Source organism: Podarcis raffonei, chromosome 9 (genome assembly GCF_027172205.1).
Source record: "Podarcis raffonei isolate rPodRaf1 chromosome 9, rPodRaf1.pri, whole genome shotgun sequence".
Taxonomy (NCBI): domain Eukaryota; kingdom Metazoa; phylum Chordata; class Lepidosauria; order Squamata; family Lacertidae; genus Podarcis; species Podarcis raffonei.
In genome coordinates this window covers 25,745,980-25,767,883 of record NC_070610.1, presented here as the reverse complement: position 1 = coordinate 25,767,883, position 21,904 = coordinate 25,745,980, and the positions used below count along the sequence as shown (strand labels likewise).

General features: G+C 41.6%; 2 protein-coding genes across 3 annotated transcripts; one reads left to right on the top strand and one right to left on the bottom strand.

The window, feature by feature from the left end:
- Window positions 1-944: 944 nt before the first annotated feature.
- Window positions 945-8,668, bottom strand: RPL9 (ribosomal protein L9). Its single transcript, XM_053403831.1, has 8 exons — window positions 8,596-8,668; window positions 7,119-7,171; window positions 6,867-6,982; window positions 4,457-4,552; window positions 4,116-4,248; window positions 2,520-2,600; window positions 1,971-2,091; window positions 945-1,074 (listed from the first exon to the last, which is right to left on the bottom strand). Exons 2-7 carry the CDS (start codon window positions 7,162-7,164, stop codon window positions 1,985-1,987), a joined length of 579 nt encoding a protein of 192 aa, XP_053259806.1. The 5' UTR covers window positions 7,165-7,171; window positions 8,596-8,668; the 3' UTR covers window positions 945-1,074; window positions 1,971-1,984.
- On the top strand, window positions 8,364-20,917 carry LIAS (lipoic acid synthetase). Of its 2 annotated transcripts, none has more exons than XM_053403828.1 (11): window positions 8,364-8,755; window positions 11,598-11,770; window positions 11,920-12,013; window positions 12,691-12,771; window positions 14,265-14,421; window positions 15,059-15,116; window positions 15,232-15,360; window positions 17,150-17,295; window positions 17,911-17,981; window positions 18,234-18,345; window positions 20,433-20,917. In XM_053403828.1, the coding sequence occupies exons 1-11, from the start codon at window positions 8,552-8,554 to the stop codon at window positions 20,483-20,485; spliced, it is 1,278 nt and encodes a 425-aa protein (XP_053259803.1). In that variant the 5' UTR covers window positions 8,364-8,551; the 3' UTR covers window positions 20,486-20,917. The 2 variants fall into 2 exon arrangements, with proteins under 2 accessions (XP_053259803.1, XP_053259804.1); XM_053403829.1 differs by lacking the exon at window positions 8,364-8,755 and adding an exon at window positions 8,762-8,875.
- The last annotated feature ends 987 nt before the right edge of the window (window positions 20,918-21,904 follow it).

Sequence of the window (21,904 nt, the reverse complement as noted above, 5' to 3'; positions counted from 1 at the left end):
AACAAAACAAACAAAAAGGTTACCCACCCCCCACTTTCATGCATGCAGTTGCTTATTTTCATGAGATGTCAGTAAAACGAACATCTGTTCAGCTGTCGTTTTCTGCTCACCCACCCCCCCGCAACCTTCAGGAGGGTTACTAATTCATTAAAAAAATTAAACCAGCCATTATGCATCATTGTTTAAAAACCAGCACTACCAAGTTTGAGGGGAATCGCTGAAAAAAACAAACCAAGCAGTTATCATTTGATGTAACCAGGACATTAAAGGAATTCTTAGGTTTTTGTATTCGACTCTACTGCTTCAAGACAGAAGTACCTTCTAGAAGGATGTCCATTTGGTCAGTGTGACTGACTCCAAGGAAGTATCTGATTAAACCCATGTCTTAACGTTATGCATGGCATTGTTTGCCTATTGGCAATGTCTCCTCCCTAAACGTAAAAACTGCTAGGCCGTTATCAGAGATGAAATGGGTTGCAAATTGACAACTATTCCATTTCACTCAAAGTTTGTTAGACACTCAAATATTATACTATGTGTTGAAGAAACACTAGAAAACACAACCTGCAAACCACTTACTGTACTGGGTTTTTACATTGGGTGATAATCCAGTATTTTCTATGCTGATGGAAGCTGCTCGCTAGTGAACAGATGATTTCTTCCTCCTTATCCCTACAGCTGCGCCATCTGCCCCCAATCTGTTCTGGAGGTTTGGGGGGCAGGGATATGCTGGACAGCAGGGGATGAACTGCCAAAAATGCCTCCTTCCCTCATGACAGATACCTTCCACCAAGTAGAGTGGGATACCATCCGTTTACCCCATTTTCAGAGTTTACTTTTCCAGATTAGTATACAATTAATATATTTAATTAATAAGCTATTTAATGCTTATGCAGGAAACCAAAGTGTTAGAATAGCTGAAAGCTCAATGACAAAAGATAAAATATTGAAATATATTGTTTAATTTTTCTCCAAACAATGTCAAACTGTTTGGTTCATACAGCCAACTCCTGATGTGAACTGAAGGCTTGCTGCATGCTGTACTCCTTTGTGCCCTGGTTGTCAATTTAGCATCTGAAATAATGAAACAGATTGGATTATTAAAAACAACTGAAGCTTTAAATAACCTTTTACAACTGCAATCCCCTTACAAGCACCTCCAAAATAACATGAGAAGTATGGTTTAAAGTTACTACATGTTCCAATAATGGGAGAATGTTGAGATTAATCATCAAGAATTCACGTGATGTGCAAATATGAAGCAGAAATCATCCAAGTCTGCAGCCTCAGATTTTGAACCACTAGACCCCTAACACCTGCTCTCCCTGTTGTTTATCACTGTTTTTATGAAAATTTAATTTTATACATTGCAAGCTACCATGAGTAATGCTTTTGCAGAAGATTTTTTTTAAAAAAACAACACCACAATTTATTATTCTTTCTGGTGTTCAGAAAGACAATTCAAGTCTACGAAGTTACTTAGGTTTTACTCAGGTTTGGATCAGGAAGCATGATCCAAAGCTGGAAAACTTTGTGCGTCTCCCATTACAAGCTACACGGTGCAGCAGCTGCTATGCTGGCTCCTCTTAGTTGGAGCAGAGACTTGGATTCGGCTGGTGCAGTGAGTCTCTACAGAGGGGAACCTGCTTCTAAGATTGGAGCATTTCCCCTGCTCTGCAGAGAAAGCAATTTGCATTCAAGGAACTGGGAATGCACTTTGAACACAAATGGCTTCCATTGGAAAGAAAGAAAAAAGATATGCTCCTTTTAAAATTCCAAGCTAATCTTGAAGTGTAACCTAGTGTGATCAAGACAAGATTTCAACCAGGGATTTGCTGCATAGCAACTTCCGTGATATTTTGGATACCAAAAATCTTCTTCCAAATAAAAGATTTCACCCTCCAGCCTATATGGTAAAACTCGCCCCTTTACAGAATACACCATCCGTGCAATGTGAAAAGAACACAAACCTATTTATAGAGTTTTATTCATCTGCCTGTTGTACTGTTCCCTTCTCAGAGACATAGATACCATCCAAAAATTTCCTGATATCTTTATTCTTGACTGTGGTGGCCTGCTGAATCAAGGCAGCTGTAACAAAAAGAGGGTAATTTAAGCAAGACTGGCTTAACAAAGCAATCGTATCTTCCCAATTCAATCAAACAAGCCAATTGAACAAGAACAAGGACAAATACTGCTAACTTCAAATCAAGCTAGGTAGTTTCCCTGTCAAGTCAAACTTCTCCTGTCCCATTAGCAACACTTGTTCCTATTTGTTGCTGGAGAAACAATAGCAACAGACTATGGAAGACAAAACAACTAACCTTGTTTAGTCTAACTAAACACACTGCAACAAAATAAGCTTCTCTTTTAACTTTAGACATTATTTAAAATAAGTTTCCCAATATTTTAGTGGTATACAGACAACGCAAGCTGAACTAAACGGCAGTTGTTGCATCTTTATGGACCACATCAAAGTAAAACCATTATTTCCACAATACAGTAATTAACTGACATACCAGAGTTAGATACCAATTCAATGTCATTTCCTTCAAGGATCAGCTCATCCTTCTGGGCTTGCGATACTGCACAGTTGACCCCTTTAAAAAAATGTTTTAAAAAGCACACATTTCTTCAATCAAAGAAATTTATCCTTCTCATACAAGTCCATCATTTTTTAAAAATAGAGTACATACATTTGCATACTTATCTGAATATCTCAGCTATCTAGTAATGATCCCTTACTATAGTAAACTGTAAAAAAAGGTAAAAGGTAAAGGACCCCTGGGCGGTTAGGTCCAGTCAAAGGTGACTATGGGGTTGCTGCGCTCATCTTGCTTTCAGGCCAAGGGAGCCGGCATTTGTCCACAGACAGCTTTCCAGGTCATGTGGCCATCATGACTAAACCACTTCTGGCGCAACAGAACACCGTGAGGGAAACCAGAGCACATGGAAATGCCATTTACCTTCCTGCCGCAGCGGTACCTATTTATCTACTTGCACTGGCGTGCTTTCGTACTGCTAGGTTGGCAAGAGCTGCGGCAGAGTAACAGACGCTCACCCCGTCACGGGGATTCGAACCGCCAACCTTCTGATCGGCAAGCCCAAGAGGCTGAGTGGTTTAGACCACAGCGCCACCAGCATAAATTGTATCCTGTATGCACATAGGCTAAGACCAACAGGCCTGAGGGAAGTGGGCACTCATTGCTGATGTGGTTCTGCCCAATGCAGTTGGTGGACAACAACAGGAAGGACAAAAACAATAGGATAAAAATCCCTCTTGCGTGTTAATATACATACAGATCTGTTAAATATGACTCAAAGTCTCACACCAGTGGCTGCTAAAATAAGATAAAGGATTAAGATTGGAAGTGGTATATTGGGAATAAACAAGAGAAGAAATAGGAACAAGGAATAAATTTTTTCTCCCGTCAGCCAGAACATGGGAAGTCACCTAAAATATATAATTTGGAATGTATAATTGGCTTTATTATTTGTAATATGATGTGGCAATATTTTGTATTGTATCCACTGGAGTGTTATTAATGAAAAATTAATAAAAATCATTAAAAAAACCAAGGTACTTTAATTTGTCCATATTCCATCATAAAACTCCCAAACTTAAAATACCATCTTAACTAGCCTACTGGGACATTAAGTTCCTACATCAGTAGCACGGGAAAAGGCGTTTTCTGTATCTTTCTTCCTGAAGTCACATGACATGCAAGACACAGAATTATTGTAATACATGCCCATTAATCTGTGCTTCTGTAGCAGGAATGAAACCAGTGATGGGGGGTTTTCTCGTAACAGAAATTTAATGGGGGCACATTATCACAATTATTTTTTACAGATTAGTGCATATTAATTTTGCATTTTGAAATACTTTTAACTTGTAAAATGGAGGTAATTCAGAGCAAGGCAGAACTCCAAAAGACAAGTATCCGATTCTGCAAGCTTCCCCCCCCCCCCCCAGTTATCATATGGTAACAACTTGCTTGGAAAAATACAGGTTTTCAGACATTATAGGATCCATTTGAAGCATAGGGTGACTACCCACCCCCCAATCTTATCAATCTTGGTAACAGATATTGCCACAGTAAGTAGCTCCTTACCTGGCCTCATGCGCACGCGACGGATGTACTTCTCCCCAAGAAAGTTACGGATTTCCACAAGTGAGCCATTCTCCTGGATAACCACATTGATGGGGAAGTGAGCGTACACTGACCTCATCTTGTAACGAAAGCCCTGGAATCACACACATTTAAAATCAAACAAACAGGGGGGAAAGAGAAACTTAAGTGTTTTCTGTCCAAACTGACTCTTAAAGCACTTTGTGCTCCAAATAGTATGTTAATAATGATAATAATAATAATAATAATAATAATTTTTTATTATTTATACCCCAAAGTTGGCTATATCAACATTTAATAGCAAATTCCCACTGGAAACTTACCAATGTGACACCCTTGATCATATTTTGCACGTGACTGCAAATTGTGCGGACTGTTGCCAGTTCCTTTCTGTTACCCCACCATTTGTCAACACGCAGCTATGGAAATGAAAAAACAACGAAGTGTATAAAAATAGGCTGCTCATTTCCAAGTATAAAACAAGTTTTCTGTGTAAACATTACAAGAATTAAATTTTATTAGATTAATGAATTTCCACACCAGCAAATATGATTATTTCCAATTTCTATACACGGTATTTATCAAATGATCAACTAGCACTGCTATCCTCATCTGCCAAGGCAACATTGCTACATGTGTTTCTTGTATCAGCAACACACACATACAGTTTTAAAGGAAGTGCTACCACTTTAGAGAAACTGAGGCCAAGTTCACACAAGACATCAATATAATTACCATCATCTTCTTGGGTACAAACAGATGGAACACCCAGCACTTTAACAGCAGCTGTATTTAATATTTAATTGTATTTACTCTGTTCACACATTATAATATCTGTAGGAATGCACACTCAGGGATGGTCAGGACTAATTACGTGGAGAACACATCTTATGTTCAGAGTTTCTTTAAAAAATTTTATAGAGAGCAGCAAGTCATATACCTCAATGACTGTCTTTATTCAACTGTGTAGTCAGCTATACAAAATATTGCAGTGTGGAATGCTCCTGTTCAGGATTCCAGATTAACAGTGATATAGTCTTTCTAGAATATTAAATTTCCTCCACCACCACCACCTTTCCCCCAACTGCTGGCATCTGTATGTCTCAAGAGGCAATGGAATGTACCTACAGTGGTGAAGTCAAACCACAGTGCTTGCTGTGGCTGTGGAGACCAGTAACTCATAACTGCTGCCCCTCATGCTGTTTTCACTCCTGAAACCATTCTCATGAAAGCCGCCAGGCCGTTCCTTCTCCTAGGTAGGTACCTTCCTAGGTTGATGAGCTCCCTCATTTCCCTCTACAGCACATGCAGCAACTGCCTCTTTGACCACTGGATCCACATTGGTACCCAGCCTCTGAGGCTCCCCCCCCCCCATAGAAAACTACAGTCGTACCTTGGTTTTCGAACAGCTGTTCCCTAACGTCACAAACCCAGAAGTGACTGTTACAGTTTGCGAACTATTTTTGGAAGCTGAACGTCTGATGGGGCTTCTAATTGGTTGCAGGAACTTCCTGCAGCCAATCAGAAGCTGCGCTTTGGTGTCCAAATGTTTTAGAAGTCAAATGGACTTCCGGAATGGATCCCGTTCGACTTCCAAGGTACAACTGTACTGCAAACCTTGGAGCTGCTGCCATGGGCCCCTCTTGTGTATGGAGCTACTGTTTTGGCTGTGTCAGGACTCACATTTAGAGTACAAGTGGACTACTGTCAGTACACTTTGCCTCCCATATAATGGGAGTAATACACAAATATTTTAACACTCTGAAAAGTGAATGGTGCATATTCACTGCCAAGAGCCATGTCCTGTTAATTACACTGAAAACTAAAATTCAGTGAACGACAAACCACATACAAAATACCTTTGACATTTGCTAATAGAAGAAAGGCTAGCTCAGGGCTCCAATTTATCCTTAATTAAAACACAACAATTCACAGAGATTGGGAACCGGTTGGCGTGTGTTAGTATTGCTACAATTTATTAATTAATAGCTCTAATAGCACCAAATGTCTTGATCTAGTCCACTGCCTATCATCATAGTTTATTTTAACACGAATCAGCCACATGCATTTTCACACCTGAAACAAAAAACAGGGGACTCATTTTTCTTGCAGACTGACTGGCTGTGCTGTAGGATGCAATGTCTTCTGGAAATCTCACACTTGAAACATCATATGCAAGAGGTTCATTTATCAGACAAAATACCCAAAAGCACCTTTTGTCTCAATATACTGTTTAGAAACTTCTGTAAACAAGTATATATGCCTCTTAAATAAGTGCATGTTTCACTTTTCAAAAAGTTAAGATTACAGGTTTTACAGTACACAGGTCTGCTCCAAAGCACTGAAAAACAGTAAACAGCTACTAAGCCTTTCTTCCTGCCACTTTCCCTGTGCAACTTTCCACTCCGCAGAAAGTGTCCCAGATCCATATCTGCTGTATAGCAAAGAAAAGCAGCTCGGAGGTGAAGTTTGTAAAGAAAAAAATTGGAAAGGAAAGGATTAAGTCCCTCCTCCCACCTACTGCTTTTCCACAGCCAACTGCACCCTTGGTGCAGTGCTTCACAACTGACACATCTACCAGCAAACGTGTAATTCTAGCCATAGAACCCAGCAACCATTACTGACAATACAAAGCTAACATGGAATCTGATAACACTGCACAGGGCCAACAGCTTCCCTTGTCAGCAGAAATAGGATATACAGTAATGCTCACAACATCCACAAATTGCTCACCTTCTTGCGTTTCTTTCCCAAGAGAGAGAGTTCCACATTGATATGATTGAAGTCCCTTCGCAGGGTTCCTCTGGGGCCCTTGACAATAACTGTCCGTCCCTTCAAACGAACCTCGACTGGATGGAGATAATTAAACATTAGTACAACATACAGCAACTACAAGTGATAAGAACATTAAAGATTTGGGGGTATCTGGGGGGGGTGCCCGCGCGGTAGTACTAAACATAAAAACATCCAAGTGGATGCACATACCTTTTTCTGGGATGTCGACCGTCTGGTTGCTGAGAATGGTCTTCATTTTAAATCTAACAGGAAAAGCAAAATGAAGAACTGCAGGTTTAACATACTGATATCACCTGGACCACACCCTTTGCAACACCCTTGTGTTGTGGCTTTAACATCCATTTAGATCAGCGGTGTCCAAACTTTTTTCAAAGAGGGACAAATTTGATGAAGTGAAGGGCCGTGAGGGTCAACCAAAGTTGTTATCTTTTTTTAAGGATTTTTAGCTTTTTTTAGGATTGAAGTTGTTTAGGTTATTTTAGGATTTTACCCCAGGAAATAAAACTGCCACAGGGCCCCGTGAAACGTACTTTGGACATGCCTGATTTGGATGCTTAAGAGGAATATTACTAAAACTATGTTATGATCAACTGCATCAGCCCCGCAAAAGGTTTCTAACCTTTAACCCAGAGGTTTCCAAACTTTTCACATTGGTGACACACTTTTTAGACATGCATCATTTTGCGACAATGTAGTTCAGTTTTACTAGTAAACTGGAGGCTAAGCTAACCCCTTTCCATCCCTGGGAGGAGTGCAGGGAGCATTCATGCGACACACCAACACACTGCAGCTAACACACTAATTTGTCGAGACAGTGTTTGGAAAGCTCTGCTTTAACCAATACTTTCTCCTGCCACCATCACTTCCCACTCCTATTACCAATCTCAAAGGCCATATAAAAAGCATGCTCCTCTTCACATAGTGCTCACACCAGGGGTGGCTAACCTGTGGCACTCCAGATGTTACTAGCATGTCCAATGGCAAGAGATAATAATGAGAACTGCAGCAGCACCCAGACAGCCACCCTGGCTTAAACTTTTCCTAGGCCTAGCGAGAACTCCCTGGCATGACAAAAAACCCCCACTATATATTACTGCAGAAGGCAGGAAGCAAAACCGGCACTTTCAGCTCTGAGAAACCTTAAAGTAATGCTGGTGAAGCAGAGAGCCTGCTCTACAGACTGCCTGCAGCCTTTCTTGGCCTTGGGTCCCTAGACCTCGTTGAACTACAACTACCATAATTCCCAGCCAGCACAGCCAACGGAGAAGCGTGATGGGAGTCGTAATCCAACATTAAAAGCAAGGCTGAGAAAGCAGCCGTGCAGTTTTGCGCTGAAATAATCTCTGCCACGAAAGCAGCCTTCTTAGGGGCGCGCCGTAGAAACGAGACCCCCTCCCCGCCTCACCCGGCATCAGTTTACGCAGGCGCACACGAAGCCGGGGCGCGCGAGGGAGAGCAAAGCCGTTGAGGGGAAGGGGGGCGGCTGCTTCTAGGTCTCCCTCTCAGGAGCCCCCGCCGAACCCAACCTCGCAGCGACGCCCGTTTCACTCTCTGAGCCCTGCCCGCGGCCTCCGCGGGGCGCTCGGGACAAGAGGCAGCCGCGGCGCCCCGGATGGAGCCGGATGCCGACCCTCACCTCGCAAGGAAAAATAAAGCCGGGCCTCACCTCCCTGTTCGCGGAGAGGAGGAAAGGAAGAGCGCCGTACGTCACCACGGTCTTGAACCCCGTGCGGAGTGACGCCAGCGCGTTCCGTGGGTGGGGCGTCGAGGCGCCGGGAGGCGAGAGCAATCGTCTCCGAGCCCAAACGGCAGGAGGGAAGGGGAAGGTGGGCGAGCGCCGAGTACATCGAGCTTGAGGAAGGAGTCGGGGTCGGGACGACATGGCTCTGCTCCACCTAGGCTTCCCCCGGGAGAACCTGAGGAGGCTGACGTCACTCGGGAGGCTGGTGAGCATATGGGGGGGGGGGAGGGATAGGCCTGTGTGGAGCCCTATTCCCTGGTACCTTCTCTCTGGGGGAATCCCTGCCCCCAATATTATCATTTATTTACTTGCTTATGGCATTTATAGGCCACTTTTAACACCCCCCAGGAGCAGAAGGCGGTGTGCGTGGTTCTCCTCCTCGCCCCCATCTCCTCCTCGCACAACAACCCTGCGAGGTAGGCTAGGCGAAGGAAAGATTAGTCATTGGCCCGCAAGGTCGCCCCCATCGAGCTTCACCGCCGAGTGGGGATTCAAACCCTGGTTTTAGTAATTGTTGTTTAGTCGTTTAGTCGCGGGTGGTGCTGTGGGTTAAACCACAGAGCCTAGGACTTGCCGATCAGAAGGTCGGCAGTTTGAATCCCCGCGAAAGGGTGAGCTCCCGTTGCTCGGTCCCTGCTCCTGCCAACCTAGCAGTTCGAAAGCACGTCAAAGTGCAAGTAGATAAATAAAAAGGTAAAGGTACCCCTGCCCGTACGGGCCAGTCTTGCCAGACTCTAGGGTTGTGCGCTCATCTCACTCTATAGGCCAGGAGCCAGCGCTGTCCGCAGACACTTCCGGGTCACGTGGCCAGCGTGACAAGCTGCATCTGGCAAGCCAGCGCAGCACACGGAACGCCGTTTACCTTCCCGCTGGTAAGCGGTCCCTATTTATCTACTTGCACCCGAAGGTGCTTTCGAACTGCTAGGTTGGCAGGCGCTGGGACCGAACGACGGGAGCGCACCCCGTCGCGGGGATTCGAACCGCCGACCATGCGATCGGCAAGTCCTAGGCACTGAGGTTTTACCCACAGCGCCACCCGCGTCCCAAGTAGATAAATAGGGACCGCTTACTAGCGGGAAGGTAAACGGCGTTTTCGTGTGCTGCTCTGGTTTGCCAGAAGTGGCTTAGACATGCTGGCCACATGACCTGGAAGCTGTACGCCAGCTCCCTTGGCCAGTAAAGCGAGATGAGCGCCGCAACCCCAGAGTCGGCCATGACTTGACCTAATGGTCTGGGGTCCCTTTAGTTGTGTCCGACTCTTTGTGACCCCATGGACCAGAGCACGCCCAGGCCCTCCTGTCTTCCACTGTCTCCCGCAGCTTGGTCAAACTCATGCTGGTAGCTTCAAGAACACTGTCCAACCATCTCGTCCTCTGTCGTCCCTTTCTCCTTGTGCCCTCCATCTTTCCCAACATCAGGGTCTTTTCCAGGGAGTCTTTTCTTCTCATGAGGTGGCCAAAGTATTGGAGCACTCAGGGCTGATTTCCTTCAGAATGGAGAGGTTTGATCTTCTTGCAGTCCATGGGACTCTCAAGAATCTCCTCCAGCACCAAAATTCAAAAGCATAAATTCTTTGGCGATCAGTCTTCTTTATGGTCCAGCTCTCACTTCCATACATCACTACTGGGGAAACCATAGCTTTAACTATACAGAACTTTGTCGGCAAGGTGATGTCTCTGCTTTTTAAGATGCTGTCTAGGTTTGTCATAGCTTTTCTCCCAAGAAGCAGGCATCTTTTAATTTTGTGACTGCTGTCACCATCTGCAGTGATCATGGAGCCCAAGAAAGTAAAATCTCTCACTGCCTCCATTTCTTCCCCTTCTATTTGCCAGGAGGTGATGGGCCCAGTGGCCATGATCTTCGTTTTTTTGTTGAGGTTCTCTTATTTCACCCTCATTAAAAGGTTCTTTAATTCCGCCTCACTTTCTGCCATCAAGGTTGTGTCATCTGCATATCTGAGGTGGTCTTAATAATAATAATTTATTATTTATACCCCACTGATCTGGCTGGGTTTCTGTAGCCACTCTGGGCGGCTCCGAACAAAATACTAAAAACACCATAAAACATCAAACATTAAAAGCTTCCCTAAGAAACCCGAAGCATTCCTCCTAGGAATTCTTGATCAAGATTTAAAAAAAAGAAAATTGAAATTATTTATGTATGCAACAACAGCGGTAATAATTATATTAGCACAAGTTTGGAAGACAGAAGAAATACCAACGAAAGAACAATGGCAAGGGAAACTTATGGAATATGCAGAACTGGCAAAATTAACAGATAAATTACATGAAAAGGATAACAAAGATGTTAAAAGAGAATGAGAACCATTTACAACATATATGAAGAGACAAAATAAAGAATTGGACTCACTGGCAAGGTTTGAATAAACATACACAATTGTATATAACAAAAAGTGAGACAATATGTATTGGGAAAATTTTGGGAAACAACATGCAGGGTGAGTAATATGGAAATAAAACAAAATGGGAATATGAGGGGAGGAGGGGGGATATGGAAAATTGTTAGAGAATATTGTTAGAGGATGTATACATGGAAAAACCAATAATTTTTTTTTAATGCTTCCTTAAATAGGGCTCCCTTCAGATGTTTTCTAAAAGTCAGATAGTTGTTCATTTCCTTGACATCTGGTGGGAGGGTGTTCCACAAGGCGGATGCCACCACCAAGAAGGCCCTCTGCCAGGTTCCCTGTAATCTCACTTTTCACAGTGAGTGGGTTGGACTAGATGACCCTTGTGGTCCCTTCCAACCCATGACCTTCAAATTCCAGCTTCTGGATAAAGCTTTTATACCTCATGGAAATAAGTGCACAAATATAGCAGAGGACAAAGCTGCTTTGGATTTAAAAAATAAATAAATTATTTGGAAATGTGTTATTTGAAAATAAAAGTGCAAATGCTTTTTCCTAGACCTGTGAAAGCAATCGGCACAAACAGTTGAGAGCATCAAGCTCATTGCCAGAGGAACAGAAGGGACTCTTGCAAAATGGACCTGATTTGCAAGACTTTATGTCTGGAGAACTTTCAGACAAAACAAAGTGGGCAGACTATAAAGGCGAATTAAAGCGTCAGAAAGGAGAAAGGTATTTAAAACAACTTAATTACCTCATTAGAATGAGTAGAACAATGTGTTTACAAAGTAGGTCAGCTGTCTGGAAAGTCAGTTAATTTCTCAGACTTACAAACATTACCTGCTAAAGCAAAATAAGTATGGCTTTTGGTTTTTTTATAGGCTGCGACTTCCTCCATGGCTGAAAACGGAGATTCCAATTGGAAAAAATTATAACAAATTGAAGAATTCGTTGAGAAATTTAAATCTCCACACGGTAATTCTAATGCCTGTATTGTACCAGATGATTTACTGTGTTGTTTTTGCAATTAAAGTTCCCATCATAGACACACTTACTTAAAAGTAAATTCCTTTGCAGTGGACTTGCTTCCATAGATTTAGAGCCCATCTGTTGCGTTTAGAAGACTTTTGTTTCCAGTGATGAGGCCTCACTAACTTAACAATAGAAACCTGCACTGGAGTAGTCATTATGGTATCACATTGTTTTCTTTGTCATTGAAACCCTCCCTGAACAGTTTGAGAGCAGACCAGGGTTGTACCAACATGCATGCTAGATGGACTTAAAAAAACACCTTCATTGGGTACTGCCATGTGAAGTAATTTTCATTATAACAGTAGCACAGTGGTACCTCTGGTTACATACTTAATTCGTTCTGGAGGTCTGTTCTTAAGCTGAAACTGTTCTTAACCTGAAGCACCACTTTAGCTAATGGGGCCTCCCACAGCTGCCGTGCGATTTCTGTTCTCATCCTGAAGCAAAGTTCTTAACCCGAGATACTATTTCTGGGTTAGCAGAGTTTGTAACCTGAAGCGTATGCAACCCAAGGTACCACTGTACTTACCTCATCATTAGCTTTACAATGGTGAGACTCCTTGTAGCCCATGCACTTTATGTCCTTCTTACAGTGTTAATAACTGTTTCATTGCCTGTAGGTGTGTGAGGAAGCACGATGTCCAAACATCGGAGAGTGCTGGGGAGGGGGCAAATATGCTACTGCTACAGCGACTATAATGGTAAGCTGACCACTGGCAATTGATGGTCTTATCGGGAACAGCACATCTAAATTGTCCCATATTTGTCTTGTGTATTACTCAGAGGTATTAGCAGAGAATAAAGGAAATGGAATAAGAGGGACTTGGCTTTTGTCATTCTAGAAAGCAGTCGTACAGCCAGGGCTCTAAGGGTGCCTTGTACATTATCTGGAAAATGATGATGATGATTATTTTATTTCTGTGCCACCCATCTGACTGGGTTGCTCCTGCGGAGTCTCATCTCATGGTATTCCAGCAAGCAGACCACATGGGCAGAGGCATATAGCATGGCTGCACCCCATAATATGTGGTCGCAGGGTGATGTGGTGCTGGCATGGGGAGTAACCAGTTTACAGTGGTACCTCGCAAGACGAATGCCTCGCAAGACGAAAAATGCGCAAGACGAAAGAGTTTTCCGTTTTTTGAGTCATTCCGCAAGACGAATTTCCCTATGGGCTTGCTTCGCAAGATGAAACGTCTTGCGAGTATTTGCGAGTTTGTTTCCTTTTTCTTAAAGCCACTAAGCCGTTAATAGCTGCTAAGCCGCTAATAGCCGTGCTTCGCAAGACGAAAAAACCGCAAGACAAACGGATTAATTTCGTCTTGCGAGGCACCACTGTACCTATGACGTGATCTTTCTATTTAAATCAGTTACTGGAACTGTGTGCAATTATTTGGCTGCTGCAGCCCTTCTGCTGTGATAATATAAGAACTGGCTGCAAGGACCATTTCACAGTACAGTGGTACCTTAATTCATTCCAGAGGTCTGTTCTTAACCTGAAGCACCACTTTAGCTAATGGGGCCTCCTGCAGCCACCATGCTGCTGAAGCACGATTTCTGTTCTCATCCTGAAGCAAAGTTGTTAACCTGAGGTACTATTTCTGGGTTAGCGGAGTCTGTAACCTGAAGCATATGTAACCTGAAGCGTATGTAACCCGAGGTACCACTGTAAATGTCATTCAGTGTTGCCCATCTAGGGGACAAGATGGGAATTCTTAAACATGCAGGTGATTTTATTTCCTCTCCCTGCCTGCCCTTATTGGTGTCAAGCTATTAATATGAAAATTGGGGGAAATTCCTGCTGATTTGTCTGTGCTCAGAGAGCAGATAATACTAAACCATAGCTAAAACAATGAGTTACTCCTCCCCTTTCTCCTCCGTTGAGGAGGAAACAAACCAGAGGCTAGCTTGCAGTTACAAGAAAACCTTGATGCACCATTGTGGTTTGTTAGGAGAGGGGGAGACAGAATTATGCATGTAAAGACAAGCCAGGCTCTTGCTTGCTTCTTCCTTGGCACACTTAAGGGTGGGTTTCAGGCTCCATGTATCTTATGTTACTCAGAGTAGTTCTGGACTATATAATAATTTCTTTCTCATCTGCTGGCTGAGCAGTTGAGATTATTTTAATATTCGTTATAGAAGGCTAGTTGAATTAATTTTTTTTATTCAAAAAAACAATTGTTACCTGTTTCAGCTGATGGGGGACACTTGTACAAGAGGCTGTCTCTTTTGCTCAGTGAAGACAGCAAGAAGTCCCCCTCCATTAGATCCCGAAGAGCCATATAACACAGCGAAAGCAATTGCTGAATGGGGGCTGGATTATGTTGTATTGACCTCTGTGGACAGAGATGGTAAGTAACTTTCTAATTTTGACTCCTGTTGAAAATACAGTTATGCTGATTCCAACCAAGGATGAATGGCAAACCAAGTTGATGGACTATGCTGAAATGGCAAAATTAACTGGGAAGCTCAGAAACCAAGGAGACTTCAAAAAAGAATGGGGGAAATGTATAATATATTTAGGAGCAGATTAGTAAGCAGATGAAAACATTAGCAGGATTTTAACCACACTTGTAAAGTAACAAAAAATATGGACAATTTAGATGAATAAAAAATGTGGATAACAAATTGATATGCAGTTGTAAACATTGTCATTAGAACCCATGGTGGGGATGGGGCGTGTCCCGAGATTCAGAGTAATCTCTTTATATGGGTTTTTAATTGCTTTTGTTATATGTTTATATCTTCTTAAGGTCAAATAAAAATTATTTACAAAAACAGACTCCTCCCCCAAAAGCAAATACAGTTATGCTGTATGCAGAAATCTCATCTAAGGTATTTGTAAGCTGTGCAGATCGCTGTTCTCTATTTCAATAATTAATATTTGCAGGCATTAAATTTACACAAATGCATCCTTGACACCACTATAGCTATGTAAAAGTAGGTATTTGTTCTTCCTCTAAAATAACTGCCGTGTTCTATTATTAGATGTTTCAGATGGTGGAGCAGCACACTTTGCAAAGACCGTATCGCACTTAAAAGAAAGGTAAGGAGTGAATATTAGAAAAATTAAATGGCTTGCTTTTGGGGCAAGGTTAATGCAGCTTTCAACTGACCACGCTGCACTTTTGTTTTGTTTTTTCCCAACCCCCGTTTCTCAGGAATCCCAAAATTCTCGTGGAATGTTTAACTCCTGATTTCAGAGGTGACCTGAAAGCGGTGGAGACAGTTGCTCTGTCAGGGCTCGATGTCTATGCTCACAATGTGGAAACAGTTCCAGAATTGCAGAGGTGATGAAAGGTGATATATACTGATAGAGTAAAATAAGATTTGTGAGAGCAGACTATTTTAATTTAAGAGATGGTTCCATGAAGATGCTATTAGGAGGGACTGACAGACTGCCTGCATTAGTGCTAAGCCATTTTCTGCTTGTTGAAGACTACCGTATTTTTCGCTCTATAAGACGCACCCGGCCATGAGACGCACATAGTTTTTAGAGGAGTAAAACAAGAAAACAATATTCTGAATCTTTTATTTATGTAGAGCGTCTTTTCAAAAGCTTGATTTTGCAAGTGAACAGTAGAAGCATTTTAACAGGCATTAGTGCTTGGATTTCATTCTCTCACAGAAAGCCCCAGGAAAAAAATGGGATCACCTGGCTGTTTGGAGAGACAGAGGCACATGGTTTGGGCAGTGATGGAATCCAAGACTGACTGAAGAGGAAAAACAAGAATAATGTTCTCCTGTCTGTTTGTCAAGTTGCTCAGGGGGCTAAACAAGGGCTATCACACAACAACCTCACAACAACCCAGTGAGGTTAAGGTGGCCCTCTGCGCAGCACCTCTCCAGCGAAGCGGGAGGAGAAACGGAGCCCCTTCCATTTCTCCTCCCACTTCGCTGAAGAGGCGCTGCGCAGAGAGAGAGAGAGCTGCGCAGCACCATTCACTCCATAAGACACACATACATTTCCCCTTACTTTTTAGGAGGAAAAGGGTGCGTCTTATGGAGCGAAAAATACAGTAAGTAGTGAATCTGCTTATGTGTTCTGTTCACAGTGGGGTCCCACAGAATGGTGCATGCCCAGAAGACTTACTCTGCATCCTTAGTGTCACTGCAGCTGTACTGTGTTGTTTAGACATGTTTAAGAACCTTTTTGCTTTGTATAACTACAGTTCTCATATTTTATCAGAATGAGCCTCTCTATACTCTAGCTATTTGCTGGTCATAATAAATGTATGCTTTGCCATCAAATGAAAGCAAACTCCAGTGGTAGTGATTAAACTGGGGGTGTTTTACCCCAAACTGACATTCCATATTTTACATATTCCTTCAAGGATTGATCCCTGGAAGTTACTTTTAGGACCGTCAGCAAAATGAATGCCTTTTGTAAAAGCCAAATATTTAAGTGGCTTGAGAATTGTCTCCTAGGTTCCTGTTTTGCTGTTCATAGGCTTGTCATAAATCCGATCACATGTACTAGTCATTCATACCAGGACATCTGTCTGCTTATGCAGGTGAAAAAAATAACTTGCAATAGTTGCCCTATTTCGATTAAATGGGGATATCACCCAGCATAGAGAGTGTTGTTCTCTCTGTCATTCTTTTGAATATTTTTCTCAGAGCAAGGGTGATGTTGTTCAGCCTGATACACATGTATATAGAATATAGAATCATAGAGTTGGAAGAGACCACAAGGGCCATCACATTGAAGGTAATGTTATAAAGATTGAAGAAAAATTGTGTGTACACACATACAAAAAAACCTTTGGAAGCAGTTATGAAAGGCAGATTCTGGAACTATGACAATATAGTATCTGACCATCTTTCATTCCCTGCTAAAGCTAGTTTTTGTTGTTGTTGTGATGATGGGCATTGGCAAATTCCTGTTACCCTTTCAATCCAGTTACTCTGAACGAGTTTTCAGTTAAACGTTTGAGAAGGTATTTTTGATCTGTGTATTCTTCCTTAGTTTGACTCATCTAATCCAGTGGGTTCTGTAGAAGGTTTTTCCAGAGGTGTGACAAGATCCGTTCTTGTTATGCTAATTATTATTATTTTTTACTATTTCTTTTCTTAAAGAAAAGTTCGGGATCCTCGGGCTAACTTCGACCAGTCCCTCAGTGTTTTGAAGCACGCCAAGAAAGTTCAGCCTGATGTAATTTCCAAAACATCCATCATGCTTGGTCTTGGTGAAACAGATGAACAAATATACAACACATTGAAATGTAAGTCAGGATTTTGTGTGGGTAGAGGCCATGATTCACAGATTCAAGGAAAAAGAAAGTGCACCCTCTTTGAATTCTGTAGTTTTACATACGAAGATATAATAACAATCACCTATTCCTTAGCAGGTCTTAAAATTAGGTAACTGCAACCTCAAATGAGCAACACATGACATATTACATTGTGTCATGATTTATTCAATTGGATTGAGGTCTGAATTTTGACTGGGCCATTGCAACAAAGAAGGTGCACTTTCTTTTTCCCATGATTGTAAGCTGTGTAGGGACCATAGCTGAGTTTTGGAGCATGTTATTCCAATAGCCATATGCTAAGCTGTCCATGCACAATTTCTGATGCTCTCTCCTTAAAGCAAACTCATTCCTGCATATTGAGTTCAGATATGGGGCAAGCTGATTGGAGATTGAAAAGAGTTTTCATTTTGGGTCTCTTTCTTAACTTTTGCTATGGTTTTTTTCTTCCTCATTTAGGGAGTTAAACCTAACTTTATCTGCTATCTTAAATGTGCTGCTTAAAAACAGGCACCAGTGAGGTTTGGAAGAATAAACAATGCTATACTATTTTCTGTCATTCACATAAAAAACGTTTAATTTTTATAGTATTACGTGAGGCTGACGTAGACTGTTTGACCTTGGGACAATACATGCAACCCACAAAGCGCCATTTAAAGGTAAAATTGTACTGGAAGTTTATTGTTTGAAAATATATCACATTTTCTGGATTGAAGGCTGAAAGTGACTTGGGATATGCCTTCTGGGACGGGAATCTTAAGGTGAGGCAATTATGTCAGCCTCAGTTTCTTTTGGAACACAGATCCATGTACAATTTAGTTGTGGATGTTATAGTCTGTGCTTGTTAAGGTTAGGGATATATGCATTTTTAAAATGACTGGATAATGATGAAAATGTATTCTTCTATCCAGGTCGAAGAATATATTACTCCTGAGAAATTTAAACATTGGGAAAACGTAGGAAATGATCTTGGGTTTCATTACACTGCGAGTGGGCCTCTTGTGCGTTCCTCCTACAAAGCAGGTGAGATACATAGCTTGCTAGATTAGCTGCACTATATAAATTTATGCAAACTTCGGTTTAAACTTGCCCCCTTATCGGCAAGTGCAATAGACCTTTAGCTTTATATGTACAGGCATTGGGTTTTATTCAGTGTAACACTAAGCAAAATGTTCTGTGAGTGCAGCACAAGGATTTCTCCTTGCACAACAGAACATTCTCTCCCTCTAGGGCTCCCTCCCCTCGTCCCTTTTCCGGGGTTCTCCCAACCCTCTGGAACAGATTTGGGGATGGCATAGAATTGTATGTGGAGCACTGGGGTGGAATCCACTTGCACTAGCACTAATCCTTAACATTAGTGCAACTGAATATGGCCCATCATGTTACTTTTGAAGAGTAGCTGGACAGGCATGATTTATAGAATAATAATAATAATTTATTATTTATACCCCGCCCATCTGGCTGGGTTTCCCCAGCCACTCTCGGCGGCTTCCAACAAAACACTAAAATACAGTAATCTATTAAACATTAAAAGCTTCCCTAAACAGGGCTACCTTTAGATGTCTTCTAAAAGTTTGGTAGTTATTTTTCTGTTTGACATCTGATGGGAGGGCGTTCCACAGGGCGGGCGACACTACCGAGAAAGCCCTCTGCCTGGTTCCCTGTAACTTGGCTATAGAAAATGTTATTTGTTCCATAACAGTTAGATAATCGGCCTAGGCATTTTGTCTCATGTGTTGCAAGTTGCCTGGGGTGCAGTCCATCACGTTCTTCATTTTGTACCATGTTCCTTCATGCCAGTGATGAAATGGCAATAGGATAGAGGCAAGATACAATAGATTGTGGCTGTAGCTAAAATTCAGATATAAATTGGTGAGTAACGCAGCTTTTGTTGTGACATGCAAACTCATAAGTACAGTTCCCTTTAAACTAATACCTGCATTCAATGGGACTTGCTTCTGACACTGATTATAGCCTTAGCGTGTTATACAACTTAGATGGGAAATATTACTTACGAAGTTTGAAATATAGATCTTCATAGTTGTAATCTTTTAGGTGGCAAAAGCAGTAGAGCGAGTAGTTCATATGCAGTGTGAACTAAAGCATCCATAGTGGATAACAGTGATCTAATTTAGTATTATTTTAAAGTTATACATACTGCATTCAACATGGGATTATATCTGCTGGTGTGAATTAAACAAACATACTTGCTGCAGAAAGCATGGCAAAAAACAAAAACGGCTAAAGGCCAGAATTTTTAAAATTTTGCTTCCTGGCTCTTCTATGATTTACAGAAGTGTCAGTTCAAGGTCAGATTTTTTTATCATTTGCTTTTTGGCCGTACCATGATTTACAGAAGCACCCAATAACGTGCAGCCCATAGATCTTATGCTGCTTCTGAGATTTATCTATCTCCTCAGAGTTACATATAATGTTCAGTGTGAAATCTGCGAGTGACAAATGCCAAGAAGCCATTCCTGACAACTATAACCCACACAAGGATTGTGCTATTCCGTATGCTTTTCACAGCCATCCAAAATAGTCTAGCAGTCTTTGGGTAGCACAGCAACTGAATACCTCCCTTCCCATCAACAGCACAGTTGCCACGATGCTAGCATTTCCCTACATTTGCTTGTTCAGTGTTAAAATTTCAGGGAAACCACCATCTGCAAGTTTTCCAGGTTTGCTCTTTCCGGATCCAAAAGCGGCTCCTTTGCCAAGCCGATCAGCAAGAGGAAATATTCATTAAATGCAGCAATCCTATTACATTGCCATTGGTATGACTTACCTTTGATTAAATATCATCAGAAGGTTTAGAAAGCCTCTTGTTTTTTCTGCTGCCTAACATTCCAAGTCTTTCTCACTTAAAACCTTTTAAGAACAGAGATGATTTATGCTGGGGGAAATAGTTTGCTTATGTGACTTGCACCGTTTGACACAGGGTTCATTCCTGCAGCGCTAAGAGAGTAATAGGCAGCAAGGATTCTTTTCAGCTGCCTCCTGTAGATGCTACTGCTCGCTTCTTTCCTACAACACAGGCTAAAGAATACAGTCACAAGATGCTTGCTACTCTGTTAAAATAGATGCATGTTTTCTTTTTGTCTGTGCAGGCGAATTTTTCTTGAAGAATTTGGTACAGAAGAGGAAGAAGAAAGACATCTGAAATGTAAAAAGTTCACAGGGAGAACTCTGCAACTCTAATGGATTCCAGATGGCAGCATCACAAATAAAGGAAGAACATTCAAGATGCTTTTGTTTATTGTTGTTGCCCCTGCAAGCATTTAAACTTAGCCATGAATTATTCAGGTTGTTTCTGAACTGCTATCTTCTACTGTAGTTTAAAAAATGTTAATATGTATTATATGGCTTACAGTGCAATCCTATACATATACATTCAAAATTAAGTTCCAAGGGATTTGTTGGTCTTCTTTCTAAGTAAGTAGTAAAGATCTGCCTTAGAAAACCTCTTGCTTTCTAACGTATGGAGGAATAACTGCACCATGAGATATACCCATTGGGAAAATTAAGAGAGTTACGGTAGATGCATATTTTAAATATCTTGCAGATAATACCAGTAATAAACAGCTGAACACAGTATGCAGCATTTCTTCAAACTTTGTATGCACCCATATTTACACTGTCATTTCATTTTTTAAAAAAAAATCCTACAAGCCAATGTGCAAACGTGTGATTATTGAGAGAGAACATCCTTTACTATCAAACAGAGATATGGTTAAATCTGGCTGGATTTTACCATGTATCGATAGCATCCCTTAGTGTTTCACTATTTAAACATTGTTTTGTGAAAAGTTTGATCTCAACAGCAGGTGTACTAGCAAACATAGGGATAGCAGTGTAGCATGGGCTTGTGATAGCATTATCAGCAATAGGTTGCATTTCCAAGGTGTGGATATGAACCATACACAGCATTTATGGGAGCTTTTCCACAGCAGCACTTGTTGTTGAAGAGGCAATGCACTATGAAACTTTCCACAAAAGAGCTCTTGCTCAAAGAGCAAACTCATTTTAAATGGAACTATTCAAATGCTGCATGCATACACAAGTGTTTATGATGTCACCATCACTCTGCGCACACACAAATTGTATGAGACGCTGAGTGCAAAGGCGAAGGACCTCCACTAGATGTGCAAAAGAAAACTCAGAAAATTTGGCTTGGTTTCTCTAATTAGTTGAGACTGACATAAGGTATATTTAATCAATTTCAAGAAAAGGGAATGGATCTTTATGGAAATTGAAATTATCCCTTACGGAGGAGGAAAATTTGATCTTAGTATTTTGTCCAAACATTAACTGCACAGCTGGGACTAAAACCCAAGAATTGCTATTGATCTAAGGAGGTGTTTTATCAATTCCAAGGGGAGAGGGCCTCTTTTCTAACCCCATCAAGTATTTTTTTTATAAAAATGCTGCATATTTCTATACTTCACACTTAAGTCTTCCATTTTGCAGCACTAACCCCTGAAATTTCTGTGTATTAATTTAGGGTTGGAAGGATGGATTATTATTATTTTTTTGGATGAAATAACTACCGTAATAAGAAGGTGGGGCTGCAGAAACCCTT

What these genes read in the sequence shown, in the direction of transcription:
- RPL9 (XM_053403831.1), bottom strand. Translation starts at nt 7,164, where the DNA reads ATGAAGACCATTCTCAGCAACCAGACGGTCGACATCCCAGAAAAAG. An exon ending in TGATCAAGGGTGTCACATTG is followed by an intron (nt 4,249 to 4,456) that starts GTAAGTTTCCAG and finishes GTGTGATTCCAG; the next exon opens with GGCTTTCGTTACAAGATGAG. An exon ending in TCGCGTGCGCATGAGGCCAG is followed by an intron (nt 2,601 to 4,115) that starts GTAAGGAGCTAC and finishes ATTTTTTTAAAG; the next exon opens with GGGTCAACTGTGCAGTATCG.
- LIAS (XM_053403828.1), top strand. Translation starts at nt 8,552, where the DNA reads ATGCCGACCCTCACCTCGCAAGGAAAAATAAAGCCGGGCCTCACCTCC. An exon ending in GAAATTTAAATCTCCACACG is followed by an intron (nt 12,014 to 12,690) that starts GTAATTCTAATG and finishes CATTGCCTGTAG; the next exon opens with GTGTGTGAGGAAGCACGATG. An exon ending in AATATACAACACATTGAAAT is followed by an intron (nt 17,296 to 17,910) that starts GTAAGTCAGGAT and finishes TAATTTTTATAG; the next exon opens with TATTACGTGAGGCTGACGTA.